The sequence below is a fragment of the Vipera berus genome (genome assembly GCF_964194415.1).
Source record: "Vipera berus genome assembly, chromosome: 6".
NCBI classification, from domain to species: Eukaryota; Metazoa; Chordata; class Lepidosauria; order Squamata; family Viperidae; genus Vipera; species Vipera berus.
Window position 1 is genome coordinate 86884709 of NC_138208.1, and position 20557 is coordinate 86905265.

A 20557-nucleotide genomic window follows, 5' to 3' on the forward strand; every position below is an offset into this window, starting at 1 on the left:
ACCCGCGAGAATCTACGAAAACAAATATCATACCTCTACGGGGAGGACATCTACCAACTAACCAGGACTTACGAAAAGTCAGAAGTACGAAGAGCAAGAATACTAAGTGACATACCTTTCCTATGCCAATGTCGAGACCAAAATATAAGACCAAATTGTTTCAAATTGAAATTCCACATCAATACCACTTCAACCAAACGCATTCTAAGAAGAACAGAAATGGCATTACTAAGAAATGAACTCCACAATAAAAGATTTCAATTAGACCAAACAAACAAGGACCTACTAACATTACATCTCAAACTCAGCAACATTATTCACCCGATACTATGGGACAAAGTGAAACAACTGGCGGTTTGGAGAGCAGAAACAGAGACCATCTATAAAAACAACAGACATTCAAAGAAACTCAAACAATTAGAGAACTACAACAACCAAACAACCACATCACAACAACATCTACAACAAGTAGTGCATAACATCTCCCACAGAAGACTAACAACAGCAGAAACAAACGTCCTAGCAAAAGGTTTCAACTTCGCTGTTGCACCAAAGAAAATTCCCACAGAAACCATCATATGTGGAGTTGAAACCAGCTTAACTAAACTCAATGCAGATGAAGCAGACCAAGTCAGACATGAAGTCACCCACATCCTATGCACAAGCAAACCACCCAAAAGCAACCTAACAAAAGAAGAACAAGTAGCATTGCAAAACCTAAGAAAAGACAACAGCATAATCATACTACCAGCAGATAAAGGCAATGCTACAGTGGTAATGGACACATCAGACTATGAAGAGAAACTGTCCAACTTACTCAAAGAAACTACATACAAACCTATATATACAGATCCCACAACCTATCTAGAAAAGACCACCAAGAAAAAGATAAAATCAACTTCTATAAGCCAAGAAATCCAACAAACAATCATTCCTAGGGAGAAGTCATCCAGATGCCCAAAACTATATGGCCTCCCCAAAATACACAAAGATGGAATCCCACTAAGACCCATAGTAAGTTCTATAGGCTCACCACTACAAAACTTAGCTAAATACCTAGCAAAACAATTACAACCTCAAGCAGAAATGGCAGCTTCATATGTCCAAAACTCATACCACTTTATAGAATTAGTGAAAAATCTACAGATAGACCAAAAAGACTTGCTAGTCAGCTTCGATGTGGTATCACTATTCACCCAGGTGCCAGTCCAAGAAGCTCTATCAACAATAAGAAGCAAATACCAACCACCAAACCATATTATAGAACTAGCAGAACACTGCTTATCAAACACATACTTCATACACAGAGGCCAGAGATACAAACAAATAGAAGGCGCACCAATGGGATCCCCTCTATCACCAGTTATCGCCAACCTTTTCATGGAAGAATTTGAAACTAACGCTCTGGAAAAGACTACAAACAAACCAAAACTGTGGCTCAGATATGTGGATGACACCTTCGTGATCTGGCCCCATGGAAGAAAGGAGCTAGAAAACTTCCTAACACACCTGAACAGCCTACATCCCAAAATAAAATTCACCATGGAGATTGAAACAAACAACCAGTTACCTTTCCTGGATGTACTTATATACAAAAAACAAAACGGCACCCTAGGACACACAGTCTACCGAAAGAAAACACACACCAACCGTTACCTCAATGCGCAATCACATCATCACCCAGCACAAATAAATTCAGTAGCCAAAACACTAATAACAAGAACCAGACGCCTTGCAGATGAAACACATATACAAACAGAACTACACACCCTGACAGACATATTGACAGCAAACAAGTTCCAAAAAAACAAAATCACCAATATGATTCAGCAGGGGACTCCGAAACAGAAAAACATCCAAGAAGAAGAACAGAACAACGGACGAGCCATCTTGCCCTACATAAAAGGAACAACCGACAAAATCAGTAAAGTACTACGCAAACATAACATCAAAACCGCATTTAACACTGACAGAAAGATATCAACCATCCTGAGAAATCCCAAAGACAAAATAGAACTGGAAAACCAGGGCATATACCAAATCCCATGCGCCTCCTGTCCAGCAACATACATCGGACAGACTAACAGAAGAATAGAGGTACGTGTAGAAGAACATAAGAACTCAGTACAGAAGAAAGATCACACATCTTCACTAGTACAACACATAAACACTACGGGACACAACATCAATTTTGAAGGTACAAAAACAATCGCCAAAATAGAACATCTCAATAGCAGAATAATCAGAGAAGCCATTGAAATAGAAAAACACCCAGACAGTATGAACAAGCGAGACGACACCTCCCGCTTACATGCCATTTGGAAACCAGCATTGATAGAGAAACGAATTTCAGCAAACAAGGATTTAAAAAACCAACAAACAACCCCAAATGCCACCAGCCCCAGCAAGACTCATCCACACCCAGAACAAAAACTCTCCCACACAGAAGACAGAACAAGTCAAGCAAAAGTGCCATCACCCAAGCAGAAGAACGCTCACACGAACCTGACTGACCCATACCAGAGATACATAGCAGGTCCTCGAACTCGGAGCCAAACCAAAGCTCTGGAGGCCACTACACAGCCCACTCCTCAGGACACCAAATCACAACACTCAGGATATTACAACACAACAAAAAACCCCACCCATTCAGAACACACCCCTCCCAATCAGAAGACAGCCACGCCTCCAACCAATCAGAAGACAACCACGCATCCACCCAATCAGAAGACAGCCACGCCTCCACTCAATCAGAAGACAACCACGCCTCCACCCAGTCGGAGGACACCCCCACCCAATCAGAAAGCAGCCACGCCTCCACCCAGTCAGAACACAGCCCCACCGGCAGTTGGAAGGAAAGGAACAGCCAGACCACGCATTGCTCCTGGAAGCAGCAGGAGGAACACTCCGGCCTGATGATGACGGATGGGATTTCGTCGAAACGTCGCCACAACTTTCTGAAGATGAAAGGAACGCGGGAAGAAACCCGAGACTCTAGATCTACACATACAGACACCCGCGAGAATCTACGAAAACAAATATCATACCTCTACGGGGAGGACATCTACCAACTAACCAGGACTTACGAAAAGTCAGAAGTACGAAGAGCAAGAATACTAAGTGACATACCTTTCCTATGCCAATGTCGAGACCAAAATATAAGACCAAATTGTTTCAAATTGAAATTCCACATCAATACCACTTCAACCAAACGCATTCTAAGAAGAACAGAAATGGCATTACTAAGAAATGAACTCCACAATAAAAGATTTCAATTAGACCAAACAAACAAGGACCTACTAACATTACATCTCAAACTCAGCAACATTATTCACCCGATACTATGGGACAAAGTGAAACAACTGGCGGTTTGGAGAGCAGAAACAGAGACCATCTATAAAAACAACAGACATTCAAAGAAACTCAAACAATTAGAGAACTACAACAACCAAACAACCACATCACAACAACATCTACAACAAGTAGTGCATAACATCTCCCACAGAAGACTAACAACAGCAGAAACAAACGTCCTAGCAAAAGGTTTCAACTTCGCTGTTGCACCAAAGAAAATTCCCACAGAAACCATCATATGTGGAGTTGAAACCAGCTTAACTAAACTCAATGCAGATGAAGCAGACCAAGTCAGACATGAAGTCACCCACATCCTATGCACAAGCAAACCACCCAAAAGCAACCTAACAAAAGAAGAACAAGTAGCATTGCAAAACCTAAGAAAAGACAACAGCATAATCATACTACCAGCAGATAAAGGCAATGCTACAGTGGTAATGGACACATCAGACTATGAAGAGAAACTGTCCAACTTACTCAAAGAAACTACATACAAACCTATATATACAGATCCCACAACCTATCTAGAAAAGACCACCAAGAAAAAGATAAAATCAACTTCTATAAGCCAAGAAATCCAACAAACAATCATTCCTAGGGAGAAGTCATCCAGATGCCCAAAACTATATGGCCTCCCCAAAATACACAAAGATGGAATCCCACTAAGACCCATAGTAAGTTCTATAGGCTCACCACTACAAAACTTAGCTAAATACCTAGCAAAACAATTACAACCTCAAGCAGAAATGGCAGCTTCATATGTCCAAAACTCATACCACTTTATAGAATTAGTGAAAAATCTACAGATAGACCAAAAAGACATGCTAGTCAGCTTCGATGTGGTATCACTATTCACCCAGGTGCCAGTCCAAGAAGCTCTATCAACAATAAGAAGCAAATACCAACCACCAAACCATATTATAGAACTAGCAGAACACTGCTTATCAAACACATACTTCATACACAGAGGCCAGAGATACAAACAAATAGAAGGCGCACCAATGGGATCCCCTCTATCACCAGTTATCGCCAACCTTTTCATGGAAGAATTTGAAACTAACGCTCTGGAAAAGACTACAAACAAACCAAAACTGTGGCTCAGATATGTGGATGACACCTTCGTGATCTGGCCCCATGGAAGAAAGGAGCTAGAAAACTTCCTAACACACCTGAACAGCCTACATCCCAAAATAAAATTCACCATGGAGATTGAAACAAACAACCAGTTACCTTTCCTGGATGTACTTATATACAAAAAACAAAACGGCACCCTAGGACACACAGTCTACCGAAAGAAAACACACACCAACCGTTACCTCAATGCGCAATCACATCATCACCCAGCACAAATAAATTCAGTAGCCAAAACACTAATAACAAGAACCAGACGCCTTGCAGATGAAACACATATACAAACAGAACTACACACCCTGACAGACATATTGACAGCAAACAAGTTCCAAAAAAACAAAATCACCAATATGATTCAGCAGGGGACTCCGAAACAGAAAAACATCCAAGAAGAAGAACAGAACAACGGACGAGCCATCTTGCCCTACATAAAAGGAACAACCGACAAAATCAGTAAAGTACTACGCAAACATAACATCAAAACCGCATTTAACACTGACAGAAAGATATCAACCATCCTGAGAAATCCCAAAGACAAAATAGAACTGGAAAACCAGGGCATATACCAAATCCCATGCGCCTCCTGTCCAGCAACATACATCGGACAGACTAACAGAAGAATAGAGGTACGTGTAGAAGAACATAAGAACTCAGTACAGAAGAAAGATCACACATCTTCACTAGTACAACACATAAACACTACGGGACACAACATCAATTTTGAAGGTACAAAAACAATCGCCAAAATAGAACATCTCAATAGCAGAATAATCAGAGAAGCCATTGAAATAGAAAAACACCCAGACAGTATGAACAAGCGAGACGACACCTCCCGCTTACATGCCATTTGGAAACCAGCATTGATAGAGAAACGAATTTCAGCAAACAAGGATTTAAAAAACCAACAAACAACCCCAAATGCCACCAGCCCCAGCAAGACTCATCCACACCCAGAACAAAAACTCTCCCACACAGAAGACAGAACAAGTCAAGCAAAAGTGCCATCACCCAAGCAGAAGAACGCTCACACGAACCTGACTGACCCATACCAGAGATACATAGCAGGTCCTCGAACTCGGAGCCAAACCAAAGCTCTGGAGGCCACTACACAGCCCACTCCTCAGGACACCAAATCACAACACTCAGGATATTACAACACAACAAAAAACCCCACCCATTCAGAACACACCCCTCCCAATCAGAAGACAGCCACGCCTCCAACCAATCAGAAGACAACCACGCATCCACCCAATCAGAAGACAGCCACGCCTCCACTCAATCAGAAGACAACCACGCCTCCACCCAGTCGGAGGACACCCCCACCCAATCAGAAAGCAGCCACGCCTCCACCCAGTCAGAACACAGCCCCACCGGCAGTTGGAAGGAAAGGAACAGCCAGACCACGCATTGCTCCTGGAAGCAGCAGGAGGAACACTCCGGCCTGATGATGACAGATGGGATTTCGTCGAAACGTCGCCACAACTTTCTGAAGATGAAAGGAACGCGGGAAGAAACCCGAGACTCTAGATCTACACATACAGACACCCGCGAGAATCTACGAAAACAAATATCATACCTCTACGGGGAGGACATCTACCAACTAACCAGGACTTACGAAAAGTCAGAAGTACGAAGAGCAAGAATACTAAGTGACATACCTTTCCTATGCCAATGTCGAGACCAAAATATAAGACCAAATTGTTTCAAATTGAAATTCCACATCAATACCACTTCAACCAAACGCATTCTAAGAAGAACAGAAATGGCATTACTAAGAAATGAACTCCACAATAAAAGATTTCAATTAGACCAAACAAACAAGGACCTACTAACATTACATCTCAAACTCAGCAACATTATTCACCCGATACTATGGGACAAAGTGAAACAACTGGCGGTTTGGAGAGCAGAAACAGAGACCATCTATAAAAACAACAGACATTCAAAGAAACTCAAACAATTAGAGAACTACAACAACCAAACAACCACATCACAACAACATCTACAACAAGTAGTGCATAACATCTCCCACAGAAGACTAACAACAGCAGAAACAAACGTCCTAGCAAAAGGTTTCAACTTCGCTGTTGCACCAAAGAAAATTCCCACAGAAACCATCATATGTGGAGTTGAAACCAGCTTAACTAAACTCAATGCAGATGAAGCAGACCAAGTCAGACATGAAGTCACCCACATCCTATGCACAAGCAAACCACCCAAAAGCAACCTAACAAAAGAAGAACAAGTAGCATTGCAAAACCTAAGATAAAGGCAATGCTACAGTGGTAATGGACACATCAGACTATGAAGAGAAACTGTCCAACTTACTCAAAGAAACTACATACAAACCTATATATACAGATCCCACAACCTATCTAGAAAAGACCACCAAGAAAAAGATAAAATCAACTTCTATAAGCCAAGAAATCCAACAAACAATCATTCCTAGGGAGAAGTCATCCAGATGCCCAAAACTATATGGCCTCCCCAAAATACACAAAGATGGAATCCCACTAAGACCCATAGTAAGTTCTATAGGCTCACCACTACAAAACTTAGCTAAATACCTAGCAAAACAATTACAACCTCAAGCAGAAATGGCAGCTTCATATGTCCAAAACTCATACCACTTTATAGAATTAGTGAAAAATCTACAGATAGACCAAAAAGACTTGCTAGTCAGCTTCGATGTGGTATCACTATTCACCCAGGTGCCAGTCCAAGAAGCTCTATCAACAATAAGAAGCAAATACCAACCACCAAACCATATTATAGAACTAGCAGAACACTGCTTATCAAACACATACTTCATACACAGAGGCCAGAGATACAAACAAATAGAAGGCGCACCAATGGGATCCCCTCTATCACCAGTTATCGCCAACCTTTTCATGGAAGAATTTGAAACTAACGCTCTGGAAAAGACTACAAACAAACCAAAACTGTGGCTCAGATATGTGGATGACACCTTCGTGATCTGGCCCCATGGAAGAAAGGAGCTAGAAAACTTCCTAACACACCTGAACAGCCTACATCCCAAAATAAAATTCACCATGGAGATTGAAACAAACAACCAGTTACCTTTCCTGGATGTACTTATATACAAAAAACAAAACGGCACCCTAGGACACACAGTCTACCGAAAGAAAACACACACCAACCGTTACCTCAATGCGCAATCACATCATCACCCAGCACAAATAAATTCAGTAGCCAAAACACTAATAACAAGAACCAGACGCCTTGCAGATGAAACACATATACAAACAGAACTACACACCCTGACAGACATATTGACAGCAAACAAGTTCCAAAAAAACAAAATCACCAATATGATTCAGCAGGGGACTCCGAAACAGAAAAACATCCAAGAAGAAGAACAGAACAACGGACGAGCCATCTTGCCCTACATAAAAGGAACAACCGACAAAATCAGTAAAGTACTACGCAAACATAACATCAAAACCGCATTTAACACTGACAGAAAGATATCAACCATCCTGAGAAATCCCAAAGACAAAATAGAACTGGAAAACCAGGGCATATACCAAATCCCATGCGCCTCCTGTCCAGCAACATACATCGGACAGACTAACAGAAGAATAGAGGTACGTGTAGAAGAACATAAGAACTCAGTACAGAAGAAAGATCACACATCTTCACTAGTACAACACATAAACACTACGGGACACAACATCAATTTTGAAGGTACAAAAACAATCGCCAAAATAGAACATCTCAATAGCAGAATAATCAGAGAAGCCATTGAAATAGAAAAACACCCAGACAGTATGAACAAGCGAGACGACACCTCCCGCTTACATGCCATTTGGAAACCAGCATTGATAGAGAAACGAATTTCAGCAAACAAGGATTTAAAAAACCAACAAACAACCCCAAATGCCACCAGCCCCAGCAAGACTCATCCACACCCAGAACAAAAACTCTCCCACACAGAAGACAGAACAAGTCAAGCAAAAGTGCCATCACCCAAGCAGAAGAACGCTCACACGAACCTGACTGACCCATACCAGAGATACATAGCAGGTCCTCGAACTCGGAGCCAAACCAAAGCTCTGGAGGCCACTACACAGCCCACTCCTCAGGACACCAAATCACAACACTCAGGATATTACAACACAACAAAAAACCCCACCCATTCAGAACACACCCCTCCCAATCAGAAGACAGCCACGCCTCCAACCAATCAGAAGACAACCACGCATCCACCCAATCAGAAGACAGCCACGCCTCCACTCAATCAGAAGACAACCACGCCTCCACCCAGTCGGAGGACACCCCCACCCAATCAGAAAGCAGCCACGCCTCCACCCAGTCAGAACACAGCCCCACCGGCAGTTGGAAGGAAAGGAACAGCCAGACCACGCATTGCTCCTGGAAGCAGCAGGAGGAACACTCCGGCCTGATGATGACGGATGGGATTTCGTCGAAACGTCGCCACAACTTTCTGAAGATGAAAGGAACGCGGGAAGAAACCCGAGACTCTAGATCTACACATACAGACACCCGCGAGAATCTACGAAAACAAATATCATACCTCTACGGGGAGGACATCTACCAACTAACCAGGACTTACGAAAAGTCAGAAGTACGAAGAGCAAGAATACTAAGTGACATACCTTTCCTATGCCAATGTCGAGACCAAAATATAAGACCAAATTGTTTCAAATTGAAATTCCACATCAATACCACTTCAACCAAACGCATTCTAAGAAGAACAGAAATGGCATTACTAAGAAATGAACTCCACAATAAAAGATTTCAATTAGACCAAACAAACAAGGACCTACTAACATTACATCTCAAACTCAGCAACATTATTCACCCGATACTATGGGACAAAGTGAAACAACTGGCGGTTTGGAGAGCAGAAACAGAGACCATCTATAAAAACAACAGACATTCAAAGAAACTCAAACAATTAGAGAACTACAACAACCAAACAACCACATCACAACAACATCTACAACAAGTAGTGCATAACATCTCCCACAGAAGACTAACAACAGCAGAAACAAACGTCCTAGCAAAAGGTTTCAACTTCGCTGTTGCACCAAAGAAAATTCCCACAGAAACCATCATATGTGGAGTTGAAACCAGCTTAACTAAACTCAATGCAGATGAAGCAGACCAAGTCAGACATGAAGTCACCCACATCCTATGCACAAGCAAACCACCCAAAAGCAACCTAACAAAAGAAGAACAAGTAGCATTGCAAAACCTAAGATAAAGGCAATGCTACAGTGGTAATGGACACATCAGACTATGAAGAGAAACTGTCCAACTTACTCAAAGAAACTACATACAAACCTATATATACAGATCCCACAACCTATCTAGAAAAGACCACCAAGAAAAAGATAAAATCAACTTCTATAAGCCAAGAAATCCAACAAACAATCATTCCTAGGGAGAAGTCATCCAGATGCCCAAAACTATATGGCCTCCCCAAAATACACAAAGATGGAATCCCACTAAGACCCATAGTAAGTTCTATAGGCTCACCACTACAAAACTTAGCTAAATACCTAGCAAAACAATTACAACCTCAAGCAGAAATGGCAGCTTCATATGTCCAAAACTCATACCACTTTATAGAATTAGTGAAAAATCTACAGATAGACCAAAAAGACTTGCTAGTCAGCTTCGATGTGGTATCACTATTCACCCAGGTGCCAGTCCAAGAAGCTCTATCAACAATAAGAAGCAAATACCAACCACCAAACCATATTATAGAACTAGCAGAACACTGCTTATCAAACACATACTTCATACACAGAGGCCAGAGATACAAACAAATAGAAGGCGCACCAATGGGATCCCCTCTATCACCAGTTATCGCCAACCTTTTCATGGAAGAATTTGAAACTAACGCTCTGGAAAAGACTACAAACAAACCAAAACTGTGGCTCAGATATGTGGATGACACCTTCGTGATCTGGCCCCATGGAAGAAAGGAGCTAGAAAACTTCCTAACACACCTGAACAGCCTACATCCCAAAATAAAATTCACCATGGAGATTGAAACAAACAACCAGTTACCTTTCCTGGATGTACTTATATACAAAAAACAAAACGGCACCCTAGGACACACAGTCTACCGAAAGAAAACACACACCAACCGTTACCTCAATGCGCAATCACATCATCACCCAGCACAAATAAATTCAGTAGCCAAAACACTAATAACAAGAACCAGACGCCTTGCAGATGAAACACATATACAAACAGAACTACACACCCTGACAGACATATTGACAGCAAACAAGTTCCAAAAAAACAAAATCACCAATATGATTCAGCAGGGGACTCCGAAACAGAAAAACATCCAAGAAGAAGAACAGAACAACGGACGAGCCATCTTGCCCTACATAAAAGGAACAACCGACAAAATCAGTAAAGTACTACGCAAACATAACATCAAAACCGCATTTAACACTGACAGAAAGATATCAACCATCCTGAGAAATCCCAAAGACAAAATAGAACTGGAAAACCAGGGCATATACCAAATCCCATGCGCCTCCTGTCCAGCAACATACATCGGACAGACTAACAGAAGAATAGAGGTACGTGTAGAAGAACATAAGAACTCAGTACAGAAGAAAGATCACACATCTTCACTAGTACAACACATAAACACTACGGGACACAACATCAATTTTGAAGGTACAAAAACAATCGCCAAAATAGAACATCTCAATAGCAGAATAATCAGAGAAGCCATTGAAATAGAAAAACACCCAGACAGTATGAACAAGCGAGACGACACCTCCCGCTTACATGCCATTTGGAAACCAGCATTGATAGAGAAACGAATTTCAGCAAACAAGGATTTAAAAAACCAACAAACAACCCCAAATGCCACCAGCCCCAGCAAGACTCATCCACACCCAGAACAAAAACTCTCCCACACAGAAGACAGAACAAGTCAAGCAAAAGTGCCATCACCCAAGCAGAAGAACGCTCACACGAACCTGACTGACCCATACCAGAGATACATAGCAGGTCCTCGAACTCGGAGCCAAACCAAAGCTCTGGAGGCCACTACACAGCCCACTCCTCAGGACACCAAATCACAACACTCAGGATATTACAACACAACAAAAAACCCCACCCATTCAGAACACACCCCTCCCAATCAGAAGACAGCCACGCCTCCAACCAATCAGAAGACAACCACGCATCCACCCAATCAGAAGACAGCCACGCCTCCACTCAATCAGAAGACAACCACGCCTCCACCCAGTCGGAGGACACCCCCACCCAATCAGAAAGCAGCCACGCCTCCACCCAGTCAGAACACAGCCCCACCGGCAGTTGGAAGGAAAGGAACAGCCAGACCACGCATTGCTCCTGGAAGCAGCAGGAGGAACACTCCGGCCTGATGATGACGGATGGGATTTCGTCGAAACGTCGCCACAACTTTCTGAAGATGAAAGGAACGCGGGAAGAAACCCGAGACTCTAGATCTACACATACAGACACCCGCGAGAATCTACGAAAACATATATATATATATATATATATATATATATATATATATATATATATATATATATATATATATATATATGTCAAATGCTTGTTAACTATTTTTAGATTACCTTGCTAGGCCCCATTAAGGGAGACTGATATGCCCTCTCAGAAGGGTATGGCTGACTGATGAAAACTAATAAGTTTGAAATGCATATCAGTCTCCCTTAATTCTTTGTTAGCAATTTAAAATTTACACAAATATGAGCTGTCACCGGTGTGACTACTGCCTGTCGATGGCCTTCAGGTTAGGCTGACACAGGAAATAAAGATTTGTCCCATGTTTGGGGCCTAGCAAGGTAATCTAAAAATAGTTAACAAGCATTTGACATATATCTCCCCTTGCTTCTCAGCTAACAAAGCGAGAGAGATCCTGTGGCTTAGAGGCGAAAACAACTGCCTAATGTGCAATCAGCCCAGGTTGCACTCTCAGAAGGGTATGGCTGACTGATGAAAACTAATAAGTTTGAAATGCATATCAGTCTCCCTTAATTCTTTGTTAGCAATTTAAAATTTACATATATATATATATATATGTATATATATATACATATATATATATATATATATATACTGGTCAAAAAAATAAAGGGAACACAAGATAAGACATCCTACTATTAAATACAGTACATTGTGTTGTTTAAGTGTTCCCTTTATTTTTTTGAGCAGTATATATATATTCACAAGTGCTTAATATTTTATCAGCAACATATTGTCTGGGTTCTACCATTTAACTTACTAATATATATTAAATTCCTTTCTCTTTACCTCATTTTTCTAGTCATTGATAAAATGTGTCCCATGATCTAAAATAAACTAAATCATCTTTCTCTTTCATTTTCAATGTCAATCTATCCATTTCTGCACAATCTAAAAATTCTATATGTTTTTTTAGTCATTTTCTCTCACCATGTGTGTATTCTGAACCAGAATCTTTTGGCTTTGGGGCGTGTCCACCAAAGATGGTAATAAGTGCCTGGTTTTTGTCTACATTTCCAATATATTAGTAAGTTAAATGTTAGAACCTAGACAATATGTTAAATGCCATCTATAAAACATTTTGTATAGATTTTCTTTGTACACTACTGCTTTTGTTATTTTAGAATTTCTTTCCCAAAGGCTTTGGCAGTTCTCTAATTCTGTTATGTCCAAAATACTTTGCCCATGTTATCATTGAGCATAAAACTTTCTCTTGAGTAGCTTGGAGGAACTTCTGGAACTTTCCTTTTCTCGCCCAACCACAGTACGGGCAGTCCTCGACTTACAACGATTCACTTAGTGACCGTTGTTTCTCTGTAGGTTTTCAACCACCATTTTGTGCAAGTCACTCTTGACGATCTCCGTCCCGAACCATGCAACACCTCGATGCTTTGCCACGCCGATTCCTTGGGCATCCTGCCGGTGCAGTGGTGCCTTAAAAATGGAGTTCTTCTCACCCCTCCCAAAGGTTTGTCTTGGCATCGAAGAATTGGGCTGGATTTGGTGTTTGTGTGTGTGTGTGTGTGTGTATAATCAGTGGAACGACTTGCCTCCAGAAGTTGTGGGTGCTCCATCACTGGGGGTTTTTAAGAAGAGATTGGGCAACCATTTATCCAGAGTGGTGCCATGCTGGCTCAGGAATTCTGGGAGTTGAAGTCCACGAGGCATAAAGTTGCCAAGTTTGAAGACCCCCTGGGCTGGATAATGTTTGAAAGCTTCTAAATTGTGTACATTGGCTCAGCTCATCCAATTCCTGTAAACTCAAGTTAGCGAAAGACAGGCTTTGAATGGGCTGATGTAAACATTCTAGGATACATGTTATTCTTGAGGATGGAGGGCTGTTGGGCTGTCCACACAAAATGAGAGAAAACCATCTTTTGTTCGTTTCCTGGGATTTCCTGCAGGTTATTCTAATCCGGATTTTGACTGGGCAGATTACCAGAAGCAGTGCGGAGTGGAGGCAGCTCCTGAGTGCTGCTTCAGAAATGTAAGCTCTGGTTTCGTTTTTACTGCATCGCGATCTTTCTTGACCCGTGCCCAGTGCCATTAACCGTCCTACACCTTCATTGTATGTGTTCTTCCCCAAAGAAAAGCCACTTGTGCAGAAAGTTAAGGTCAAAGAGGTTGGGGTCACAGAACCATCCTTCCTTCCTTCCCTCCCTCAATTTCCCCTTCCTTCCTTCTCTCTCTCCCTCCCTCCATTTCCCCTCCCTCCTTTCCTTCCTTGCCTCCCTCTCCCTTTCTCCTTTTTCTTCTTCCTCTCTTTTTCCTTCCTTCCTTCCTTCCTCACTATTTCTCCTCTTCCTTCCTCCTCCCTCCCCTATTTCCTCCCTACCTACCTACCTTCCTTCCTTCCCTCTCTCCTTCCCTCCCTCAATTTCCCCTTCCTTCCCTCCCTCCCTCCATTTCTCCTTTTTCTTCCTCCCTCCTTTTTCCTTCCTCCCTTCCTCCCTCCCTTCCTCCTCTATTTCTCCTCTTCCTCCCTCCTCCCTCCCCTATTTCCTCCCTCCCTCCCTCCCTCCCTCCCTTCCTTTTCAGCATTAGAATAGAAGCCAACAAGGAAGTGTATGCAGAGGGAAATACAGCTAGATCAGCAGAAGTCCAAAGTAATTCGAAGAAGCATTTGCAGTCCCAGCACAGCAGCTGAATTCCCTAATTCTCAAGGTAGGGGTGGATGTAGGAAGCAAAACGGGCCCCGCTTTCCAGTCTACGTAGCTCCCTGCCTTCTGTCTATATGCGAAGACCTGGAAAGAGAATCTTCGATATCAAGATTATAGTATGAGTGGTGACCATTTTTTTCTGGGTTAGGGTTAGGACTCCCTGTTTTGGGAACTGGACTAGCAGGGAAATGAAAAGAAGAGAGCGGGCAACCATTTGTCCAGAATGGTATAAGGTCTTCTGTTCCAGCACGGGGCTGGACTGGATGACCACTCAGGTCCCTTCCAACCCTGTTATTTTATGTTCTACTTTTGTTTTCTGCTTATGCCATTCAGGCTTCCTGTAGCCAAACTTTTATGAAAAACATGATGCTTGAAGCAGTGAACCCCCAGAATCCAGCCGAGATCTGCGTGGCATCCGTCGCTTTGGTAAAAGGCCAGCTAATGTGGCTCTCTTTTGAAGGTACATCACAACACTGCTTGCAAGGGAAGTCAGTCCTACTTGACTCCTGCTAAATTCTTCTTTTTCCCCTTCCTTCCTTCCTTTCTTTCTCTCCTTCCTTCCTTCCTTCCTTTCTTTCTCTCCTTCCTTCCTTCCTTCCTTCCTTCTCTCTCTCTCTCTCTTTCTCTTTCTTTCTTTCTTTCTTTCTTTCTTTCTTTCTTTCTTTCTTTCTTTCTTTCTTTCTTTCTTTCTTTCTTTCCTTCCTTCCTTCCTTCCTTCCTTCCTTCCTTCCTTCCTTCCTTCCTTCCTTCCTTCTTTCTTTCTTTCTTTCTTTCTTTCTTTCTTTCTTTCTTTCTTTCTTTCTTTCTTTCTTTCTTCTCTCTCCCTTCCCTCCCATTTAAAGCACATTTAAAGCTGGAGAAAACAAAGTCTTCTCCACACTTGTACGTATCTGTGCTTTTTCGTTTCTTTTTTGCCACTAAATTGCTGCCTTTCTGGTGTTTATAATGCATTCTAATGCGTTGATAGGTCCGCCGCACACCCCTGCTTCCAAATATATAGCCGATGTCAAATCGATGAACATCTTCCCTGTGGGCTGGTGCGAAGCAAATGGTTACAAGCTCTTGGCACCCCATAAAAACACCGGTAAGTCTTCGGAAGAGCAAATTCTGGATTGCTAAGTTTTGCAACAAGTTTTCAGTTGTTTGGCCTTTTCCAGGAGTACGGATAGTCCTTGGCTTACAAATTTTGAGCCCAAAATTCCCATTGCTAAACAAGACAGTTGTTAAGTGAATTTTGCCCCCATCTTACGACCTTCCTTGCCACAGCTGTTAAGTGAATCCCTACAGTTGTTCAGTTAGTAACATGGTTGTTAAGTGAATCTGCCTTCCCCATCGACTTTGCTTGTTGGAACGTTGCAAAAGGGGGATCACGTGAAGCCGGGACACTGCCAACCGTCATAAATAGGAGTCAGTTGCCAATTGTCTGAATTTTGATCACATGTCCATGGGGATGCTGCAGTGGTCGTTAACTGTGAGAAAACGGTCATAAGTCACTTTTCCCAGTGCCGTTCTACTTTTGAATGGTCACTAAAAGAACTGTTGTAAGTCGAGGACTGCCTGTATTAACCACACTGGCTGCGTCTTCTAGGAACTGCAGTTCAGCAACAAGCCAAGATGCAGTTGAATTCAGGAGTAGTTTAATGCCATGAAAACAACCTAGAACTAAGGAGAAACTTCCTGACAGAACAATTAACCAGTGGAACAACCTGCCTCCAGAAGTGGTGAATGCTCCAGTTTTTAAGGAGAGACTGGACAGCCATTTGTCTGAAATGGTATAGGGTTTCCTGCCTGAGCAGGGGGTTGGACTAGATGGCCTCCAAGGTCCCTCCCTATTATCATCATCATCATCATCTAAGCCTATAAACAGCCTTTTAAGAAGGGAAATGTGGAGGGGGGGGTTTCCTGGAGAAGGAAAAGGTGAGGAGGTTTTTGCCAGCCAGGTAAAGTATGATCTATCTTAAGAGATTGGACATCCACCTGTCTGAAATGGTATAGAGTCTCCTGCTTAAGCAGAGGGTTGGACTAGAAGACCTCCAAGGTCCCTCTCAACTCTGTTCTTCTGTTATTCTGTAATTAACATTCACAAGTTGGACTGAGAAACTGACCAGTTCCATTTTGTTGCCATTTTGTTTGGAGAGCAAATTTGATTTTTCAATCAACAAGGAAGCGTGCCTAATTTGGACAGCATGGCAAAATTAAAAATTGCCCCCGGCCTTGTTTCCTTCTAACGTGATCCCTGGAACAGAAATGCCTGGAGGCAACCAGGCTTGCAAAATTTAATCACAAATTATGTTCTTCTGAAATGGAAAGAATATATTGCTTATTGTTTTAGGTTTTTTTTTAAGTACAGATCCCATAAACTCATCATGAGCAAAGAGCTGGAGGGCGCCATGGGGTCCTTTAGCATAATGTTTTAATGAAGTAGTAACAATTGTTCAAAGCTTACGCCTCAGCACGGATGACTGGGGTGTAATAGCAATTTATTGTAATGAATATCCCGAGGGCCGTAATGATCAAACGGCTAACCTTATTAGTGGGTGATCTTGTGCGTTTCTACTCAAAAACAAATGCATTGTCTCTCTTCCAAGGCCATGAAGGAAGCCCTCGACTCACAACTGTTTATTTACCGTAGTAACTATTTTAATTTACAACAGCACCGGTAAAAGTGACTTACGACCATTTCCCACTCTTAAAGATGGTTGCAGCATCCCCATAGCTCACGTGATCAAAATGCAGACGCTTGGCAACTGACTTGTATTCATGACGGTTTCCACCACCCAGAGTCATGAGATCACTGTTTACAACCTTCCCAGCCAGCTTCTGGCAAAGCTAATTCAGTAGGGGAGGCTGGATCCACTAAACGACCTTGTGATTCACTTAACAGCTGCAGCGATTCACTTAACAACCGTCTGGATCTGTAGCATGGCTGACTTCCTGGGGGATGAGAATCCATGGTGAGCCTTCTCTGCTACCGTGTCTCTCTGAAAATAAGACACACAACAACCCCCCCCAAAAAAATAAGCCCCAGTTAAGATCATCAGCATTTAGTACCATATTTCCCCAAATATAAGCCCCAACTGGAAAATAAGCCCTAATGCATCTTTTGGAGCAAAAATTAATATAAGACCCGGTCTTATTTTCAGAAAAACATGGTAGGCAGTGTTGAGCGAGTGCAGGGGTAAGCAACCTTGGCTTTTTTATGACTCGTGGACTTCAACTCCCAGAATTCCTGAGCCAGCCATGCTGAGGGGAAAGGAAGAGGTTTCCAAGCTGAGTCATGCTGGCTCAGGAATTCTGGGAGTTGAAGTCCCAAGTCATGAAGGGGCCATAGTTCCCTCATGCTGGCTCAGGAATTCTGGGAGTTGAAGTCCACAAGTCATAAAAGAGCCAAAGTTGTGTACCCCTGGCCTAAAGCAAGGGTCTTCAAACTTGACTGTTTTATGACTGGTGGATTTCAACTCCCAGAATTCCTGAGCCAGCTACGCTGAGGGGAAAGGGAGAGGTTTCCAAGCTGAGCCATGCTGGCTCAGGAATTCTGGGAGTTGAAGTCCACGAGTCATCAAAGACCCCAGGTTGCCTACCCTTGAGTGAGTGGATTTCATCTAGGGTTAATCCCAAAGCTAACAACTGTGCAACTTTAAGATGTGCGTACTTCAACTCAGTCCTGCTGGGGAATTGTGGGAGTTGAAGTCCACACATCTTAAAATCGCACAATTTCAGAAATACTGGTCTAAGCCAAAAGAAGGTTTCATAGGTAATCTTATACATTAAATTGAGCCAGGAACCTTGCTGGCAATCGCTCCAGTTCCAACAAAGTACATTTGTTATCTGGGTTCTGTGAATAAACAGCTACTTTTGAGACATATTCCACAGAAGCTCCATGTAGAGCAATCGCCTACAAGCGATCTTCGTTTAGCGACTGCCTTGTTTAGCGACCATCTACAGATATGCCGGTGACGGAAAAGAAACTTTGAAAGCAGTCCTCCCATTTACGCCTTTTGCAGGTCTGTTAAGCAAAGGAAAGGTGAAGTCCCGTCTTAAGCAAAGTCACAAGTTCACTTAGTGACTGCTTCATTTAATGACTGCGTGGCCAGTCCCCATCATAGTTGCTAAATGAGGATGACCTGTAATCTCAGTGCAAGATGAGAAGGACGCGTCTTCAGTACATTCTGGTTGAGGAAGACTAGTTACATTCCTATAAAATGGTTTTTAAAAAGATAATTTGCACATCGGTTTTCCCATCCCGGCCTTTTCTAAAAATGCTGTTTATTTGGAGAATGGGATAGGCAACCTTGGCTCTTTTATGATTCATGGACTTCAACTCCCAGAATTCCTGAGCCAGCATGGCTCAGCTTGGAAACCTCTCCCTTTCCCCTCAGCATGGCTGGCTCAGGAATTCTGGGAGTTGAAGTCCACCAGTCATAAAAGAGCCACGGTTGCCTACCCCTGGAAGAAGGAGAACTTCTACTGGAATAAGGTCATATTGCAGGAGAAATGATGATTTGTTAGCCGTGTCAGTTGGCAGGAGATAAACCCAACTTTCAGTTTGATCCTGGAAAGTACAGGTAGTCCTTGATTTAGAACTGTTCATTTAGTGACCGTTCAAAATTACAGCAACGCTGGAAAAACTGACTTACAACCATTTTCCACAGTTGCGACCTTTGCAGTATCCCCACGGTCATGTGATCAAAATTGGTTGGCAACCAGTTCCTATTTACAACAGTTGCTATGTCCCAAGGTCACATGATCCTCTTTTATAATAATCTGACACACCACGTCAGCGGGGAAGCTAGATTCACTTAACAACCAGGTTACTAATTTATGAACCCTTAACAACTGTGGTAAGAAAGGTTGTAAACTCCAGCAAACCCCACATAACAAATGCCTCGCTTTACCACAGAAATGTTGTGGGCTCAATTGCGGTCATAAACTGAGGACTGCCTGTAATTTGAGCCCCTGAAAAAAAGAGTGAGCGGATCTTTAATTTCCCTGCAGGAAAGTACATTTGCAAACAGGCATTACCAAATTAACCCTTGTCCTTGTGCTCATTTCCCAGTGCAAAGGAAGAGAAAGGTTGCAATAGTCCAGCCAGAAAAGCAGTAAGTACGCCCTTAAAATGTTAATTACAGCAGAGTTTTTATCACAGAAATCAAAGTGTTGCTCTGAGCTAGAAAGTACTTGATTAAATTTTTAATTTTTTAATTTAAATTTTTAATTTAAATTTTACAATGCCTTGGTAAGGCCACACTTGGAACACTGCATCCAGGTTTGGTCACCACTATGTAAAAAAGATGTTGAGACTCTGGAAAGAGTGCAGAGAAGAGCAACAAAGATGATCAGGGGACTAAAACATACAAGGAACGGTTGCTGGGAATGGGTATGTCTGGTTTAACGAAGAGAAGGACGAAGGGGGACATGATAGCAGTCTTCAAATATCTCAGGGGCTGCCCCAAAGAAGAGGCAGTCAAGCTGTTCTCCAAAGCACCTGAAGGCAGGACAAGAAGCAATGGGTGGAAACTAACCAAAGAGAGAAGCAACCTAGAATGAAGGAGGAATTTCCTGACAGTGAGAACAATTAATCAGTGGGACAACCTACCTCCAGAAGCTGTGAATGCTCCAACACTGGAAGTTTTTAAGAAGAGACTGGACAGTCTGAAATGGTATAGGGTTTCCTGCCTGAGCAGGGGGTTGGTCTAGATGACCTCCAAGGTCCCTTCCAACTCTAATTATTATTATTATTATTATTATTATTATTATTATTATTATTATTATTATTATTATTATTATTATTATTATTATTATTATTATTATTATTATTATAGTATATATTACAATTATTATTATTATTATTGATCATCGCACAGTCAGCCAGATGT

At 42.2% G+C, this 20557-nt stretch overlaps 1 protein-coding gene across 1 annotated transcript in view; it reads left to right on the plus strand.

Annotated features, from left to right (window-relative positions):
* Window positions 1–20557, plus strand: part of SFMBT2 (Scm like with four mbt domains 2) — an 81192-nt gene that overhangs the window by 35198 nt on the left and 25437 nt on the right. Inside the window, exons 9-13 of the mRNA XM_081330670.1 lie at window positions 13342–13489; window positions 13926–14008; window positions 15015–15141; window positions 15649–15765; window positions 19738–19780. Coding sequence (XP_081186796.1) covers window positions 13342–13489; window positions 13926–14008; window positions 15015–15141; window positions 15649–15765; window positions 19738–19780 — 518 coding nt within the window. The remainder of the gene's footprint in view (window positions 1–13341; window positions 13490–13925; window positions 14009–15014; window positions 15142–15648; window positions 15766–19737; window positions 19781–20557) is intronic.